Here is an 18430-nt window from a genome sequence, read left to right as displayed (position 1 = left end):
AGGCTCTTTAAATCGACCGGAAAATTCGGTTTCTTAACCTATCGCGCTACGACTTCGTGCACCGTTGCCCACAGATGGTGCATTTTTTTTGTAAAATTTGCAAAGAGCGAACTTACCTGAGGAAAAAGTAAAGAAAGAAAAAGGCTTAGCTCCTATGGAAACGCAGCGACGCCACCGGTCTGCAATCAACGCGGCGCCGTTTTGAACGGTAGACAAGAGATGGCGCAACGAACGCCGCCAACGAACGAGCATACGGGCGCCGAGAGCCGGCCGAGGTATTCCTCAAAGGCTCTTTAGCAGACGATCTTTTCCACTCAAAAGCGGCGCGCGTTCCGCAGGCGGCGACAGTCGCAGAAACAAAAAAAGACAGGCGCGGTAACAAGGAACTGCAGTTCCTTGTCTGCTAATTACGCCGGCTCTCGGCGTCGTCTGCTCGTTCGTTGGCGGCAGTTGGCGTCGCGACCCCTTGCGCCATCTCTTGTCTACCGTGCAAAACGGCGCCGTGTTGATTGCAGACCGGTGGCGTCGCTGCGTTTCCATAGGAGCTAAGCCTTTTTCTTTCTTTACTTTTTCCTCAGGTAAGTCCGCTCTTTGCAAATTTTACGAAAAAAATGCACCATGTGTGGGCAACGCTGCGCAAAGTCGTAGCGCGATAGGTTAAGAAACCGAATTTTCCGGTCGATTTAAAGAGCCTACCGTCTCCTTGTTTCACCCGGTATTTGGGTGGCGCAACCTATCGCTCGTGCGGTCGTTGGGTTCAGCCCTTAGCATTTATCCATTCATTCATCTCTCTGTCGATGTTAGACAGTTGTTAGACTGCCCCTGGACTGCTCTGTTTAACTCCGCAGGTTGTGCAGTTGCTCTTTTGTGTACGCTCTGTCGCGCGTCAAGCGACGAAGCGGGTTGTCATCGTGATCTTTCTCAATTCTACCTTTTACGACGCGAGTTCTTAAGGTATGGATTTGTGATTCCCCGAGTGTTTCCTGCGGACGTCAGCTCCCCGCACTTGCTATGGAGCTCGCTTGAAACTTGAATGAAACTGCCTGCTCATGTCCACTTCTAACAGGATTTAAGCGCGGCTCATGCACTTCCACGTAGGGTTCAACTTAATTCTGCCTATCGCTTTTTACGTCTACTAAAAAGGCCAAGCATCGACCAATCGTAACATAATGTTTGACTGAGTTTGGTACTTTCGTTTTCGCTTTGACGCCGCTTCTCGAGTGAGCTCGTGGTACTCTGTTGCAGGTCGGGATCGTTGATGGATTCCAGCACTCGGGATAACGGTCGGAGCGATGACCGCACCACAGCACCAGCTTCTGACGACAAGGCTAGTGGGACGAGGCGGAAACCGGACTGCCCCAGCGCCGAAAGTGAGCGCCACAACGACGCAACGATTCCCGAGGCTGGATATGAAGCCGAGGTGGACAGCGACGCTGAAGACCTGTACGCTGTCGACGAGGAGAAACTCGTCGAGCTGGAGAAAGACATGACGGAAGAGGAGAAAGCGGTACGGTATGCTCTCGTTGCGACCATACCTCGGCGAACCTCACTCATGAGGGCCCTCACTCACCCTCATCTTTGCAGGTGAGTGAGGCCCTTGAGGGCCACGAGTGAGTGAGGGCCATGAGTGCGTGAGGGCAATGAGTGCATGAGGGCCATGAGTGCATGAGGGCCATGAGGGCCATGAGTGCATGAGGGCCATGAGTTCGTGAGGGGTGTGAGGGCCATGAGTGCGTGAAAGGTACGAGTCCGTGAGGGCCACGAGTGCGTGAAAGGTACGAGTCCGTGAGGGCCACGAGTGCATGAGGGGTACGAGGGCGGTGAGGTGCAGTGAGGGTGAGTGAAGGTCTGAAGTTGAATGTGACTATGAGGGTGAGTGAGTGGCTGAAGGTGAGTGTGGCTGTGAGGGCAGGCACGTAGCCAGGGGGGGGGGGGGGTACCATGGGGCCTGGGCCCCCCCCCCCCCCCCCCCCCCCCGAAATCTGCCATTTTGCTGGGGCCTCCTCTCCCCCCTCCCCCTCATACAGCATTTTGTCATAAGCCCCCCCCCCCCCCCCCCCTTCCCCCGAAACAAAATCCTGGCTACGTGCCTGTGCGAGGGTGAGGGTGAGTGAGGGCGACTTAAAATGCCGACCTCTGGTTGTGACTCCCGATTGAAGTTTCTGGTTAGACACAGAGAGATTGGCTGAGAGCTGAGCATGGCGTTGAAAGGGATGGAAGTATGGATGCCAGCTGTTCCAACAGCACTTTGACGCTCACGGGGAGGGCATCACATAACTGTTTTGATGCCCATACATAAAACTATATCCTTGCACCCATGTGGGGTGCACGTGACCCTGTCACATGCGAGTTGGGTGTTTGGTTCCATGGGCTGCGGCTGTAGCGTTGCTTGGTTCCATCCGGTAGGGTTTACGTTGAGCGTAGCAAAGTCGGGGCGGGTAAGGGCCTGAGGAGCAGACAAGGACCTCGATCAGCTCGTCGCGATCCGTTGTGCGTCTGGGAGGTTTTGCCAAACAAAACTTGAGGAGCGGACGCGGAGCGCGATATGCCAGCTGTGCGTGCCAGAATGCTGTGCCTGCTCCATCTGGTAGGTTTAATGAGAGCAGCGGGATGGCAGGACCGGCGCGACCCTGATGGGCGGACGATGGAACACGACGAAAGGACAAGCCGAGACGCTGAGCTGTGTGAATAAACGAAAGTGTGTAACGTTGCCGAGAGCAACATGGAGCTTTGCAGTGTGAACGACTGCAGAAACCTTCCGCGGAGAGTTTTGTTCATCGGCATGCCCATCTTGGATTACGCCCTGAACTTCGCAGTGACGTGAACTAGAATCGGTTCTTTTAGATTACCAAGAGCCACCGTGCTGCTCAGATGATAGATTTCGGCCCGTTGTTGCAACAGTGAATGGGTTTCATCGAAGTAGTTTCGTTCGCTTCAAATCTGATGACTTAGACAGTCAAGCCAGGTGTGCCCCTGCCAAGTCGAATTAAGTTGATCCAACGTTGGCAACAATACTTATTCTTAAAACACCCTAGTCAAACTTGACTGCATGGTTAAATTTTGGTTGCGACGCATTATTTCACGCGGGCGTGCACAAAATGATGTCTGTCGAAAAATTCCTTTCGATACAAAACATATTTCTCAAGCTGAATGAAGTCGCGCACATCTTCAGAATGCTGGTATCCATTGGCACAATGGTAACAGAATGTAAAAAATACGTAATTTCTTGATTTTATTGTTGCACGACCAAATAAAGGCAGCAGATAGTTAGCTGCTGCGATCATGAATAGAACCTGGTGCCACTTAGTCGTAAATGCAACCATGCACCATTCAGTGGTCACGTGTGGTTAATGTTTGAAAAGGAAATTGGCGAGGGGGATGGCTTAAAAAAGCTACGTGGCTGACGGCGTGCTATCCCCGTGTTTACGCTCTTCACCCGACGTCACGGGGCTGGGAAAAAGGCGCCGCGGTTTAACGCAAAAATAAAAAATGGCAACAAGTGAACACAATGTTGGGGTGGAAACAAGCTGGTGATGATTAAACATGATAAACTTTAACCCAGAGATTAGGGAGAAAGACGATGAAGGGAGAGGAAGTTTTGAGACTTCTGGTCTTCCTCTCCTTCGTTGTCGTCTTGGAATTATAATTCATAAGTCCTTTTTTTTTTTTAATTGGGTAGGATATTTTTTTACGAAACAACAGTTGGGCTAGAAAACAGGTGCTACTTCGCAGGAGGCGATCAGGTGCCGCGATATTGTGGAGGAAGTTTTGAGCCCACTTTCATTCCAATACATGGCTTGCGTTGACGTCTCATCAGCCGCCATTTCTCCGTACCATGCTTCTGTGTCCGTACATTCTGCAGCATATATTTTGCACCATCAAATTCGTTCTTGGCGAGACTTGTCGAGAAGAACAAATTTGATTGTGCCAAGTATTTGCTGCTGAAGGTATGGACACAGCTGGTACGGTGCCATACAATGTCACGTGTAAGGCATATATTGTGCAACCAATTGCGGGGTGCTGGGAATGAATCTCGCACAACTTGGTCATGCAGCGTCATTAAAAATAATGTTGCGTGGGATAAATCTCGTAGCTGGCTCTAATATCAACTGGGGAAATCGGCACCTGCACATAGCAATTTAGAATTTTTATCAAAAGGGTATTTTGGTGGTGCCTTGTGTAATTCCCAAGATAACTCTCTTCCTTTAAAAATTGCGACCAACGAACTTGCCATAGTCAACGGCGGATGTCGATGCAGATGATTGAGTTAGAGGTGGTATACACCAACCCAACTCTGTTACGCTATGGTGGTGGCGCGTCAAGTGCACTTCCGGCCTGGGGATGTGGGCGGAAGTCACCATGCGGGACAAGCATTACTATGATGTTTTGGAAGAAACCAGAATAAAACCTGCCTTCTCATTGAAACGCCGTGACTGGGGCTGTACCAAAAGAGTTGGGAGAGCTGTGAAGGTCAGTCTTCATGTGCTTTCTGCCTCCTAGGTTCATCCGAGAACGTGGATTGGTGCCGTGAAAAGGGAAACCAAACACCCTGGGACCACAATTGCTTGTGCGGGAAGCACTTAGGGTTGAATTCACGGCTACTTGTGGTTGTCAGATTTATTTGTTTCGTTCCGACATGAACGCAGGAAAACCGTCAAGTTGTCCAGACCACTCGAGGGCCACATACAGCGTGTCTTCACATTCAAACTGCCGTCTGATCGTTCAAACTGTCAGCTGCTCTGTCAAACTCGTTCAAAGGGCAGCAGCCAGTAGACCACACATTGCGATAAGATGAAGTGCAGGCCTCAAACGACTTGTAAATTTGAAGGTTGTTTGGGGTAAGTAAGCTCGATGTAAACAGCAGATGCAAGGAGATATTGACCAGTGTTACCAATGGCCATCACTGACTTGTTATGCCTGATTCACTTGGTCCAATTCTACTTGCGATTTTCAATATTGACGTCAAGCATCGCAGTTATCATCCACGCTTTTGCAACACGAGCGATATCGCGACAGCAAATAGCGAGCAAAATCTCATCATCTGAACGAGGTTTCAGCGTCCATTCTGCGGCGTTCATGCGGAATGAATCGCCGTGCATCACATAATTTACACAAAGCTTTGCGGTGTAACGAACCTCGTTAATTTAACTCGGGCCACTAAACTAGTGAAATGTTGCTGGGAAGATGCAGAATCAGCAATTTAACGGGAAAAGGAACACAGGGAGTCACACTGGACGCCGACGACATCACATTCCAATAGTTTGTTGATGCAGGACACAGTGCTTCTTGCCCATACCCCATCATGCATGCTGGTGGCGTGCCGCTAGGGGTGCTCCGGTTTGTTTGTAAACATGAGTTGGTGTATACAGCAGTAGTACTTGTGGGGGGCCATATCTTAAAGGGGTTATGGCACGCCAAAAATAAAATATTACATAACTATACTGCTAGGACCCATTGTATGTTCCTATAATCCTGCGAAATTTGTTTTGAAAAAGGCGCAATAATTTCGTGGATAAATCAATTTATATGCGGGCCCCTCGGAGGGGCAGATCTGGGCGGACCTGGAGGCTGATGACGTAGCCAGCCTCCAGCGCGGTGTCTACTTGCACGCACTCACAGACTCTGCCCTCTTGGCATATCAACTCTCAGCTTCCTCGTTTACCTTCCACATTTCCAGCATCCGGTCTGTGACGATTACGTCTATGGCATCGATCGCCTTGTCGAAGTGTTCGACATTGATCGCAGCAGCGATGAGAGTGATTGCTATCAAGAGATGTTGGAAGCTGTTCATTTTGACTGCGACCCGCTGGCGACGAGCTCCAGCGACGACGAGTTCGCCGTGGTCACCGTCGTCCGGTAATATCTCGCAGGCGCATGCAGGGTGGAAGGTCAACCGGCCGGGGGGCGAGAGCGAGAATAGCTTTCAGTTTACCGAGCTGTTCGAGCGGTTTTCTTCGTACCGCGACGAGAAGAGCTTGGGCGTTCATGGGGGCGCCTAGAATGAGAGAGTGTTCATGGTCACGTGGTTTATGGACACCATGGTGTGACTAACTTGAGCAGTGTTGCCTGGTCACCAGATGAAAATTATAAAAATTCGTAAATTGAATATTGCAATTATCAGAGCTCTAAAAATTTCGTAACTTGGTGTATATACTAAGTAGCCTATGAGCATTCCATTTCAAGAATAATCTATCCGTTTAATTTTCGTGTCATAACCCCTTTAATAGGCGCAGCAGCACACATTACCAGGTCATTTGCTTTTGATTGAGTGCATCGTCTGCTTCCATTTGAGTGTGTAAGATTGCTCGCTGTGCTTATCAGGAGATGACGCCACAAGTACTACTGCCGCTAACTTAGTCTTCTGCTTTGACATCCACTGTTGACTGTGGCAAGCTTGCTGGTCTCATTTTTCGTGGGGAGGGAGCTACACCTGAAAATTTTTCAGGTAAATTAATCCGCTAATAAAGTTCACCTTCAATGAAAATTTGAGATTGCAATGCGCAGGTGCGGATTTTCCCAACCGATTTCGGAGCCAGCTTCAGGATTCGTGCCGTCCTATACACCTTTCCAGCGGCACCCTCAGACGAGGCGATCTACAGAGCTTGTCCCTGGTTTTTGAGTGTACGTAGTGTTGCCTGACTTCGCTGGGCTCTGAGTTTTCTTGCCAGTGGGCTGTGGCAACCTTTTTAGGCACTATTCCAGACACTGCTAAAAACTAAATTGCTGCATTCTTTTTCTTTTTTTCTGTTTAGCGGATATACTTTCTCGGGGCCTTTGACAAATGATTGTATCATTTTTGGGAACAACACTAAAAAATATTAAGCTATTTTTTATGAGTCAGTACATGACTGAATGAATGCAGCTGGAAAGTTTGTTTCATTTTTGCAGATCTTTTACACCGCGAAACACTCTGCCGCATCAACCGATGAAGTTCTTAAATTGTTGAAAACATTTGACAATGTTTGGAGCTTGATGTTTGCACAGCACCAAAGGAATGAACACATCTGCCCTGTCCCCCACCCCAACCCCAATGAGCTATGTTTGGCAAAGACCTAGAAGGCTCTCTGGGGATTATCTCGGCGAAGATGATTTCCAAAAAATGTTGAAAGATTTAACATTCTTCCCTTTGTTGGTTTCTCACGAAGGCCAAGCAAATACGCTTGAATACGAGACACTCTGGCTGTGAGCCCTGGTTATCGCATAACACAAAAAGGGTAAACTGCCTGAGAATGGCAAATGAAGTAATGACTTTCGACAGAGGTCGGCAAACTGGTAATGCACAATGCAGGTGGAGAGTCATGCTGAGCATGTTTCTCCCACCCAATAGGGCAACAGAAAATGTATGGTCGACAGGGGCCACGAGAGTCGCAAAATGGCGGCAACTGGAGGGTCTTTTTGTTGGACGGATCCATCTCTCTTGGGTTTCCCCTGCCTGGTATGCTGCAACTGCCTCTTTTCTATCAATAGACCTAGCCAGAAAGAAGAAAAAGAGTTCTCTATAGCATCACATCTGGGCAGGTCTGCCAAGCCCTCTCTCTTGTGTCGTTAGTCTCGCAGGGAACGGGCGCAGCAGCTGAAGGCCACTGGCAATGGCAGCTTCAAGGAGGGCCTCTACATGGAAGCATTGGAGGCCTACACCGAAGCCCTGCGCATCTGTCCGCTTGACTCGACCCAAGAGCGGTCGGTGCTCTTCTCAAACCGCGCTGCCACCTGGACAAGACTGGTGGGTGATGCTTAGACCTCTTGCGAGACGTGGCAATCGAGCATGAAAGTCGGCTTGTGGATCGAAAAGAGCGTTTTACAGTCCTGTCTCATTAATGTGGGCACCTTTGTTCCCCGGAAAAATCCTCCATAATAAGGAATTGAGGTTAAGATCACAAATGATAAACAGGCGTGGCCACAAAAACCCAAGTGGTGGGAAAAGTGTACTGGCTCTGTTCAGATAACACCATGCGCGCAAGTCCAAACATATTTTTTTACACGTTACTCCTTAACATGTGTAGGAAAAAAGGTATAAAAGATTTTGAAAAAAAAAAGAAAAAAGTTCAAGAGAAAAAAATTTGTGTGCCAGAATGGCACATTTGATTTTTGAAGTTTGGGATTTCATGTTTGGTGACACCTACTGTGCAAAATACAAATATCACAAGTCTCAAATATTTTGTTCTTACAATAGATCATGGGTACTATTGATGTAAATATTTACAGCATTGTGGAGGTTATGTACCTCGCACCAAAAATGTGCTAACTTGGCTCCTTTGACGTTTTGTTGCTAGATTTCTGAGCCGTTATCTAAAGAAATTAAAGAGCTACAGCATTAATCTTTGTCATATATTTGTATTAAAATATTCTTTTGAACAATATATAAATAATTGCTTTATCTCAAAAATTTTAAATTTTATTATACTCTAGATTTGTCCTAAAGTACAAAGCTTCTTAGCTTTATACCTCAAGGGGCAATTAAAAAAAAAAAACAATTTTTTCACAAACAATTCATTGGTGTGTCTTTAAGGATTGATTTATTTCTTTATCAAATGGAAATATTAGAATATACAACGTCCGTGTGCTTGTTATTTGGAGCCCCGCAATCTGCCTCGCTAAAAGTGCCCATTCTAAGGACTCGTCACAAATGGCTCGCCACTGCAGACGGGCTTAAAAATGCAGCAGGCATTTCTTTTTTTGTCTTTGCTATTATCTGGAAACAAGCACTAGTCTTTTGAAAGGGTTTAGAGCAAAGGGCTTTCCAATGCGTAAAAGGCAAAGCCATTGCCCGACATCTATCGCTCGAAAGACCGCTGCCCGTGCAGTTCTCCCCTGCATTAGAGAAAGAATAGGAACTTTTTGTAAATTGTACACAAGAGCCGTGCACTGCCAGCGGGAGTTTGTGTGCTCAAGTTGTGCAAGGATTGAGCTCAATTTGCTGCATACAACCTACGAAATGTCAAATCGGACATCCCGATTCTTTCGGGCAAAGCTATTGCAGGGCGGAACACACCAATTGCCTCATTCGATTTACCTTCGCCTTCTGTACCGGTGCAGAAAACTGTAGGGCAGTGTACTTCCATTATGTGTATTGAGATACGGCGGGAAGTACACCGCCCTACAGTTTACTGCACCGGTGCAGGTAAATTGAACGCAGCTATTATATGCTTTAACGCACTTGCTTTTTCCGTTATAACTGCACAATGCACAAGCATGCCAAATGGAACCCTGCGGTAATGGCAACGCCGTGCCTGACGCTCCTCGCCGCCTGGCCTGCCGTTCTTGTTCTCCGGGCTGGAGCTGCAAATGGCAGTGTGTTCATAATAACGGGGTCCATAACTATGAGGCATGACTGTACGGCTTCTTTGTGACATCCATGCACCAACACGTGGCCCTGACATCGTGCCCCTGCAGTAGCGCTGTGTTTGCATGACGCAGCTTCACTTGATGCAAATCTGGTTTCTGCACAGTGCCCACACCTGGTGTGGCAAAACACTCAATGGACCTCTCGGCGAATATGTGCTGCCACCTAGACACGCGACTGGGTTCAAGGCTAAGCGGCGAGAAAACAAGGCGTGCGCAAGGCCTCTCCCACCCATTCCACACCCAAAACGTCAGCTACATCTTGTTCACCCATTGAGGCGCTGTGACCTAGATACGGCTCCCCGAAAATCGCCTTTGCCCCCATCGTGGGTAATCTTCCGCCCCAAAGTCGACACAAGGAAACCATCTTCCCTCTCTGCTCGGCCAGAAGGAAGAGAGAGAGGGTACTGGAACCCTTTGCTCTCGAACCGATGTTTCTACAAAAGGTCCATTTCTTGTAAACATCTGTCTTTACTGAAAATGAAATTGTTTCTCTCGGGTAGCAGGAGGCTATGGGAAATAATGTCTTCTGACCACGCCTCCCCGGTTGCACCACTCGTCATAGATTAGCAGCAGCTTTTTTCAATGAGCCGAGGAAGAGAGGAGCTAGCATCATAAGCGTGGTGTTCTACCCATCTGCTAGGCCTCTGTAACTGCTGGAAAGATTAGCAACAGATTAGAATGGTCCACAGTCACTGACAAGAAGAGCAGGGCGTACCTTTCACATGCCTATTCTCCAGCATTCATGTTCATTGTGCTTTGGCTATGCATGCACGCATGAAACTCGCAAGACACCAGAGTGTTATCGAAGGTAAGGAGCCCACGCTCGAGGAAGCACAACCGAAAGACCTCCCTGCCATTCTTATCCTATCGGTGAATATAAAGTGGAGCTTAATTTCCCCCCTTTTTTTTTCTCTCGTATGCTCATTCTTTTGTTGTAAGAATCCTTGATTTGAGAGGATTTGGCTAATAATAATATCTCCCATCATAATTTGATGGTGGCAATCAATTACAGAAGCTCTTGGGCACACCTTCATGCATCCTTGACCACCTCCCAGGCGAAAATTTCTAACTGGGACCAGTTGGCACCTCAACTGGTTTCAACTGGGACTAACTGGTCCCAACTGGGAATCAACTGGGACTAACTGGTCCCAACTGGGAATCAACTGGGACCAATAGGAGTCCAACTGGGGCCAGCTGAGGGGTCAACTGGTTTGAACCTTTCCCAGTTGGGAGTCAACTGGTTTGACTCCCAGTTGGGAATGGAGTGAACTGGAACCAGTTAGGAAAGTAACTGGTTGGAGCGATTCCCAGTCGGACTTCAAATGCCTTTCCCGTTCCCAGTTCACACTGGGCAACAATTTGGACAAGTTGGGGGTGTATTGACCTTTGCTAATGAAGAAAACTAAAAACACTAATATTTTTAGATTTATACAAATATAGAATTTTTAATTACTGGGGTACATTTATATATTTATAAAAATAATATAAACATTTTAATTAACTAAATAATTTTTCAATTGGAAAATATAATTAGTGACAAAATGTGTTCACCTAAATGAACATTTAGTGCATTATTAAAATATATTAAAACATTTATTTAAATACCCACATTATTTTTTTTTTCTTTTAATAAATAAATTTATCTTTTGACTAATCAGAGCTAGCCGGCCGCCGTGGCACGCGGGTGCGGATTAGTGGTACGCGCTGTCGACAGATGGCGCTGCCTATGCTGACGCCGGATTCTTATCCACTGATGGCAAGGGGGTTTCATAGCCTCACTTTCTTTGCACTGCGGAGTGAATATAGATTTCACATTTAAATATTCCAAGCTTAAATGGTAAAACAAAATGGCTAGGTGGCGTAAGCTACCGCCCGATCCAAAGGGCTCAGCCGTATTCATCCATCCATCCATCCGGAGTCGGACGGACGCGGTAGAGAAGGGTCGCCATCGCCCAAGTTGGCGTCGTTATGAAAATGTCAGAACTACAGCTGCGCTTCTTTGGACCTAACTGTACACACACCAAGGTGGCGGCGGTGAACTTTGAGGATGGAAAGATGCAGTTCAGCGATCGGAGGGCACCCAGGAAAGACCGGACGCACATGGACCGGACGGAAGAGAACACGCCGCGGAGAGCACAATGGTGAAAATGGCGGGAGGTCTACCTCGAAAATGTTCGACTGTTGTGACAGAGATTGCAAGGTGGGAGCGCTACCGCATCTTATCAGGACTTCACCTGCGCAACGCAGGATCACGGGTGAGCACCTTTCTTCACGCGATGGGAAGAGAAGCTGAGGACGTCTTCACTAACAGACGCCAGCGGCCGATCTTCCTTCATCTCATGAATATCACCTCTGAAAAAGTGATTCAACCGTCGCAAGCAAGTGGCTAAACCCGGAGCGTGTACGTCACCGAACCTATTTAGTTTCATTCTCCAAGTTTTTGACAATAAAGTCTTGTCAACCTTCCATTTTGTGCCGTGTTTCATTGTTGCTGGAGTTGGTACCAACTCCAACTGGGACCAGTTGTAACTGGGACCAACTCCAACTGGGAATTGTACCATAACCCAGTTGCAACTGGGACCAACTGGACCCAGTTGGACGACTCCAACTGGGACCAGTTGCAACTGGGAATTGTTCCATAAACCAGTTGCAACTGGGACCAACTGGTCCCAGTTGAAAATTTTCGCCTGGGCTACAAGACATTGAGGCAGCAAAACAGCAGAGCTGCACAAAATCACTTAGTTTCTCTCATTCGAAAGGAAAGTTTTGTAGGTGTTCTAGGATTTGGGTCTTACCTACGTCTTTGTGGCATGCTATAAAATTTACTTTGAATTGATCATTCTAGAGATTAGTTTCCAGGTCAGATAGGGTGTTCACTTGACTGCAGGGCACAAAATTTGATACTGTTTCACAACCTTGTGGCTCTGTGGGACAGCAAGCCCCAGTAGAAAGCCTTTGTGCCCCCCTCCCTTGACCTTACTCCTACACCTGTATGTGTAGGAGTGGCAATGGTTATGTTATCTCAAAGCCATTTGCTACCTAGAATAGCTCTCTTCTCATTTCCCAACCCTAAAATGCTGGGAGTTGATTCCTTTTTAGCTTAATTCAAATTGTCATGTCTTTTTATTGAGAAATTTGGTAACTTTTAAACTTTCAAAGCTGCAAATGTTTTACACGAACCATATCCAAGATTCCTAGGTCGTTGAAATGCTTTGATGGCTCAAGTCAATGCGCAGTCATACGAGTGTGCACACTGCATGACAAATAATGTCTTGGGTGCAAACAGCTGCTTCCCTCGTGTAATACCGATTTTAAGGGAAATGGTGAAGGTTTATTACAAAACCAAATGATGCTTCCATCTCAGATGTATGTAGCGCAACTTGGGCGTCCCTCTTGCCTGGTAGGCTGCACCTGCAGGAGATGCTTTTAGGGGACCCGAGTTAGTTGCCGGGACAGCGTTGAAAGCTCGCGAAAAATGCTTTACATAAATCAACGCCTCTCTACCTCAATGAAATGCCTGAGTATTCTTTTATTGCTTGTAAACATCACATTTTGTCATAGTTGTGTGAGATTGGCATTAATTTGTAAGGAAGCAGGATGTTTATCTCAGTGCCTGTATATTGCCCATTCTCATAATCGAGGGGATATTTGCACACATCACCAACAAGTGGAGCAACGAAGACATGATAGTTGAAACGGAAGCAAATAGATAGCTGATGTGCCGCGTGTCTGTGACCCCTGTCCTGAAAAATATTGCAAAACCCACTTTCTTTTGACTATGTCTAAAAAAAGACAAAACACATACTACAATGAGTTCTTTGAACCAACAGTCCCATTGTCAAGCACCGATTTGACTATCGAGACATTTTAGGTGTAGTGTTTGTATTCTTTTTTTTTTAGCTCTGTAGGCTATTTTCCGAGGTTTTAAGCTCAAATTTTGAATTCACGACAACTTGAGATGTGAAACCGTCAAGCTAAGATCTGTATAAGGTTAGAAAATTTTAAACTCTATGAACTTGAATTGCAAACCAGTATGAAGCCTTGGAGTTTGGCTATCTTGAAAAGGTTGAAACAGTCGACTCAAACCTTCAAACATTGTGAATTTAAACCCTGGCGAGGATTGCGGAAATTTTTGAAGTGAAACCTTGGTTGGTTCGCAACATCTCTAGTAGGTATGTCCCGCGCAGTGCCTGAAGTGGGGAATGATGTGGCACATGTCCATTGCATCATGCAGATGGCACTTTGTGAAATGGGATCATGTAGAAAAATGACCTGCACATTGTCTATTACCATTAGCACCACCCTGTCTGGCCCTACTAAAATGCTTTGAGCATCGGAAGGTGAAGATTTTTCTTTCCCCCTTCGCATTCTCGGCCTGAATGCAAACGTTTCACAATGCTACTGCAAGATCTGATTGACCTTTTTCTTTTCTCGGCTTTCGAAGGAGAAAAACAAGTTTGCAGTAAAGGATTGCACAAGAGGTAAGAATTGTATTTATTTTTATTTTCTTGAAAACACAGGGGCAGAGGCAGTTTTGACAACGCACGGTCATTCATTTAAGAGGCAGTGCAACAATTTTCAAACTTGTAGCTTGTATTTTTTATATTTATCATAATACAAGTGAGAGAAAACACGCTACCTTCCCTCAAAATACTTCTGCTGCGTAATCTCATAATAAAAACCAAATTATTTCCAGATCTGTAGCTGTGGGTGGCGGTCGTGGGAGGCACAGTGTCATGTCTGGGGAAGTGCAACTTTTCGTGGCGTTATCTATTCAAAGTGAACTAAACCACCCCCTCTGCCGGTACCCTCCCCCACCGTCTTCCCTGAGGCGAACTGGGTTTGTTCCCTGAAGTGTCTGGACCTACATTCTCTCTCTTGTCTCCACTTGGGCAATGCTGGGTGCCCTGTTGTGTCCAAACTGGGCCTTGGAACAGTCGCAGAGGGAGCGCTGGAGCCCCCGACGACATCCCAGCAACACCGCCGGCATCCACCTGGTCGTCCCTTTGAGTTTCCCGCAGTGAATTGGCCAAAGTCCGAAAATTGTTGCACTGCCACTTTAAAGAACATTCAGGGCTGACAGATTAAGAAAGTACGTGCCACAGGAAAAAAGAGCAATTTTTTTTTTTGTTTTTCATATTCACAATAGAATTAAAATTTTGCTATTTACAGGGATTAATCTCCTTCATGTTTATTTATTTAAGGACTTGCTAGCCGTCTGTACGGATGCCAAGGCAACACTCGAACACTGGTAGTACAGAAAGAATGAAACATCATGAGTTGAATAGATTCATAAGTACACAGTAACAAAGTAGTAAAGCCAATAAACGAACCATCATAAATTGAACAGCATGATAAGTCATCAGTAGCATAACACAGATGTAACGTGAACATTGAAATTAAAAAAGCATTAGGATACATGAGCACTTGTGGCAGGGTGAGATGAAGACAGGCTTCAGTCATGGTGGTAGTCGAGTTTGTCGGTGCGGGCGATAGGGGATAACTTGCTGTTATCTCTATGTTGCACGTCGGGCGTTTGTTGAAGTAGCTAATTTTTTTATGCCCATGCACAAAACAAAAAAAATTGTGTTTTTGTGTTCACATGTGGGACATAATAGGGCGCCTACATGTTTCCACTCCGCTTTAGGGTGGCGCCAAGTTCTTATTAACCTTACCCAGATCCTCTCGCACCGCCATTTTTTCCCACTTCTTATTTCGCTAAACATACACAACGTTGAGTTTCTGTAGTTTTGACACACCGGCAACACTTTGAGGCCACTTCCGTTTCTGTTCATAAGAGGAGTCGGAGGCTGTCACTCTCTTTATTCGGGTGTTTCATATTTTGAAGTTGCGAGCAGGAAATGTGCGTTGCCTTTATCGAAACGCGAGTTCCCGCGACAAAATGGAACGCAACAGACCGGCATTGAACGCTGAAACCTCGCTGTCGGAACGAGAGCGGTGAGCGCTCCCTAGCCCCAACGAGGATCAGCGGCGTAGTCCGAGCGCACGATCGGCGAGTGTGACCAAATGGTTGACGAAAACAGCGGAGTTTGCCATGGTAACGAGGTAGGCTACACTGGTTTGTTGGCAACAGGTATCACAAACGTTGTCACCACCCTAAACAGCGGAGCGGCGGAAACATGTAGGCACCCTAGGACATAAAAAATCTAATGAAATTACATAAAATAAGCTGATCTGTTTTTTGTGAACCACTGAGTGCAATGAACAACAAAAATCACAAAAATGCCATTTTTAAAGGGCCAACAAAATATTTCTTAAAATTTTCTTAACTATAAATGAAACCATTGTGACCAACTTAATAGTTGCATTCTATGTATCCTAAAGGATATGCTTGCCAAATTTGGTGGTCAAAGGACAATATTAGGCACAAATTGCACAGATGACCCAAAATTGCCAAAGGAGAAAAACTCCTTTTAATATTACTGTAGATGTGCAAGAACATTCTTTCATGGCAGGGAAAATATATTTTGGTTATTTTTTGTGAGAAGTAGGCCTCCTGTTTTGCCTAGGGGATGCTACCAAAAAGGGACTTGTTAGGACTTGTTTTGGGTGGCACAAACTTGAGTGTCTAAAACTGTTGTATACTGCAAATGGCTTATTTTTTGCGGGCTCAATATTTCTCGATTTAAGTCAAAGCTTTAGTTTTGGAATAATTTGCGGGTTCTAATTTTCGCGACGCGGTGGGATCTCAATATAGGTTTCAATGTGTTTACATTTTACCGGACTTGTTTGCGGGACCTATTTTTCGTGAATTGTAGGTGATTTGCGAAAATGAAGTTGTTTACAGTATATAGAAGCGTGCCTGCTCTGGTGCGGAACGCAATCATTAGGAAAACGCAAAGAAACAACAAGAATTTGAATGCCATCAAAGCAGAGGTCAAAACTGAGATGCTAAGAGCGTGAGCCAAGAGACGCCTTATCACTAATTTCAAAAAAAAAAAAGAAAAAGGTAAAAGACGCATACCTTAGCGGTGGTGGCATGAATCTGACATTTTCGATTGTCTTGCGGCGTTGAATCTAGTCAATTTTGAATGTCAAAAGGATTTTTTTATTCTTATTATTAGGAGTACACAAAGAAAATTGCTAAGCATAGGTGACATAAGTAGTGCGAGGCCCAATCAGGTGATTATCCCAAATAAGGATGCCAGTTGGTTCAATGCACAGGAGCCTCTAGAAACTGCCAAAGAATGCGATGGAGAGAAGACTGCTAGGCCTTCTACCGAAAATAAAAGCGATGGTAGGTGACAACACAGTTGGAAAAACGGCGCGCGCGAAAATGGTTCCAATTTGATGCCTTTTTGGGTCGCCTGCAGGAGCGTTTCTCACCAAATTTGTGATTATATCCGGTCCTGTTTTTGTTTGAGTATGCATGAAAGTTTAAAAATAATAAAACACTAAAACCCCAAATCACACTTTTTAAAAGGAAAAAAAAATTTCCTTTTTCTTTTTAATTTTTTTTTAACACTGCTGTTTGTTGCCAGCCATTGAGCTGAACCCCACCTACCTGAAACCTGTGCTGAAGAGGGCCCAGCTTCACAAAGAACTGGACAACTTGGATGACTCGCTCAAAGACTACCAGCGCGTCTTGGAATTGGATCCCAGTGTCGGCGAGGCTCGTCACGCTTGCATGGTGAGCTGAAGGGACCTCGGCATGAGCACATTCTTATGCTTGCGTTGGGATTCGACACGACGAACTGGCAGTTATTTACCTGGCAAGATGTTGGCCTTTTCAATTGGTGTCAGTTCCTCGTAGTTGCAACTCCAGCACGTAAAAGGGTGAAAGGGTGCGCAAACGGGCAAAAAAGAAATTTCGGGTAGTATTTGTGACTTTCTACTTCCGCTTCCCGTACTTTGCACTTTCACTGGCAGGTGATGCCCGTTTTCGCTACTCATTTCAATAGAAGTGATCTGCCTGAACCTCTGCCTCGCGTGTTTGCCACTTGATAGTGATCTCTCATTTGGAGTAAAAAGTAAATATGTAAAAAAGAATAGTTAGGTCTTTCAAGTCTAGTGTTTTCCTGCCAATCCACAAAAAAATATAGATTTAGAGTATGTTTACCGGTGTTCTCGATAAATGTCGGAAACCAAAAGCCCCTCATCTTGTTCATCGGGCGAGTAGGTTTGGACCAGTGCATATTGTAGCGATTACCGCTAACAAGCTGTTCATTTACTGGACGTCCGCTTGCTTTGCTCGGAGGCTTCCAACTGGCGCGAGCACTCCGTGTTGTTCTCCTTGTTGTCTTCTTTTCCGCGACATCAGCTTCGCTACATTATCCCCCTCCCGTCTTCTGGAATTTTATCCAAGTTTAACCAAGTCCTTCATACAACGACAGTCGATCACGGTGAACCACGAGAGCCCGGGATCGATCGTTTTGACGTATGCGATAGACCACGTCACTGAGCCGTTTCACGATTGTAAAAGGTCCTTGCCAGTGACGCTGAAGCTTTGGGGACAGTCCTCGCTTCCGAACCGGGTTATACAACCATACCCTGTCGCCTGGTGAAAAAGGGCGTGATGTGACGTGTGCGTCATACTGGCTCTTCATGCGAGCGAGGCCGCTTGACAGCCGTTGTCGAGCAAATGCGTGCATTCGCTCGAGATTTGTTCTCAGTTTGCTCACGAAAGACACAGGGTCTGTGGCCGGTTCTGATGCTCGTGGGATGGTTAGTTCACAGGGCATACGAAGGTCATGGCCAAGCAGCATCATCGCTGGCGTGTAACCGGTGACCTCGTGAGCTGCTGTACGGTATGCGTACAAAAATAGGTGCACGATGCTGTCCCAGTCATCTTGATGATCATTTACAAATATCGACAGATGTTGTAAGATGGTTCGGTTCATTCTTTCTACCAAGCCGTTTGACTGCGGGTGGAAAGGTGTGGTCCTCGTCTTGGCGATGTTGAAGATCTTGCAAACTTCTCCTTGAAATACGTGAGATCCAAAGCTCCTGCCTTGATCCGAGTGAATGCTCAGGGGCGCCCCGTACCTGGTGATCCAATTCTTCACCAGTGCGTCAGCAATTTCAGGGGTGGTCTGGTTTGGAATTGGAATAACCTCCGGCCACT

General features: G+C 46.3%; 1 protein-coding gene across 7 annotated transcripts in view; it reads left to right on the top strand.

Moving 5' to 3' along the window:
- LOC8040821 (tetratricopeptide repeat protein 1) overlaps positions 1 to 18430 on the top strand; it is a 75449-nt gene that overhangs the window by 14824 nt on the left and 42195 nt on the right. For 6 of the 7 annotated variants that reach the window (XM_029990810.4, XM_029990809.4, XM_040218262.3 and 3 more), the window contains exons 2-5: positions 1246 to 1507; positions 7550 to 7723; positions 13790 to 13826; positions 16848 to 16996. In XM_029990810.4, the coding sequence (XP_029846670.2) occupies positions 1246 to 1507; positions 7550 to 7723; positions 13790 to 13826; positions 16848 to 16996 (622 nt within the window). Of the gene's footprint in view, positions 1 to 721; positions 955 to 1245; positions 1508 to 7549; positions 7724 to 13789; positions 13827 to 16847; positions 16997 to 18430 lie in introns of those variants that run through there. The other variant, XM_040503799.2, reaches the window with a different exon arrangement.

This window comes from Ixodes scapularis, unplaced genomic scaffold (assembly GCF_016920785.2).
Source record: "Ixodes scapularis isolate PalLabHiFi unplaced genomic scaffold, ASM1692078v2 PGA_scaffold9__187_contigs__length_104089568, whole genome shotgun sequence".
In the NCBI taxonomy this organism is placed as follows: domain Eukaryota; kingdom Metazoa; phylum Arthropoda; class Arachnida; order Ixodida; family Ixodidae; genus Ixodes; species Ixodes scapularis.
This window is presented reverse-complemented; position numbering and strand designations above follow the sequence as displayed.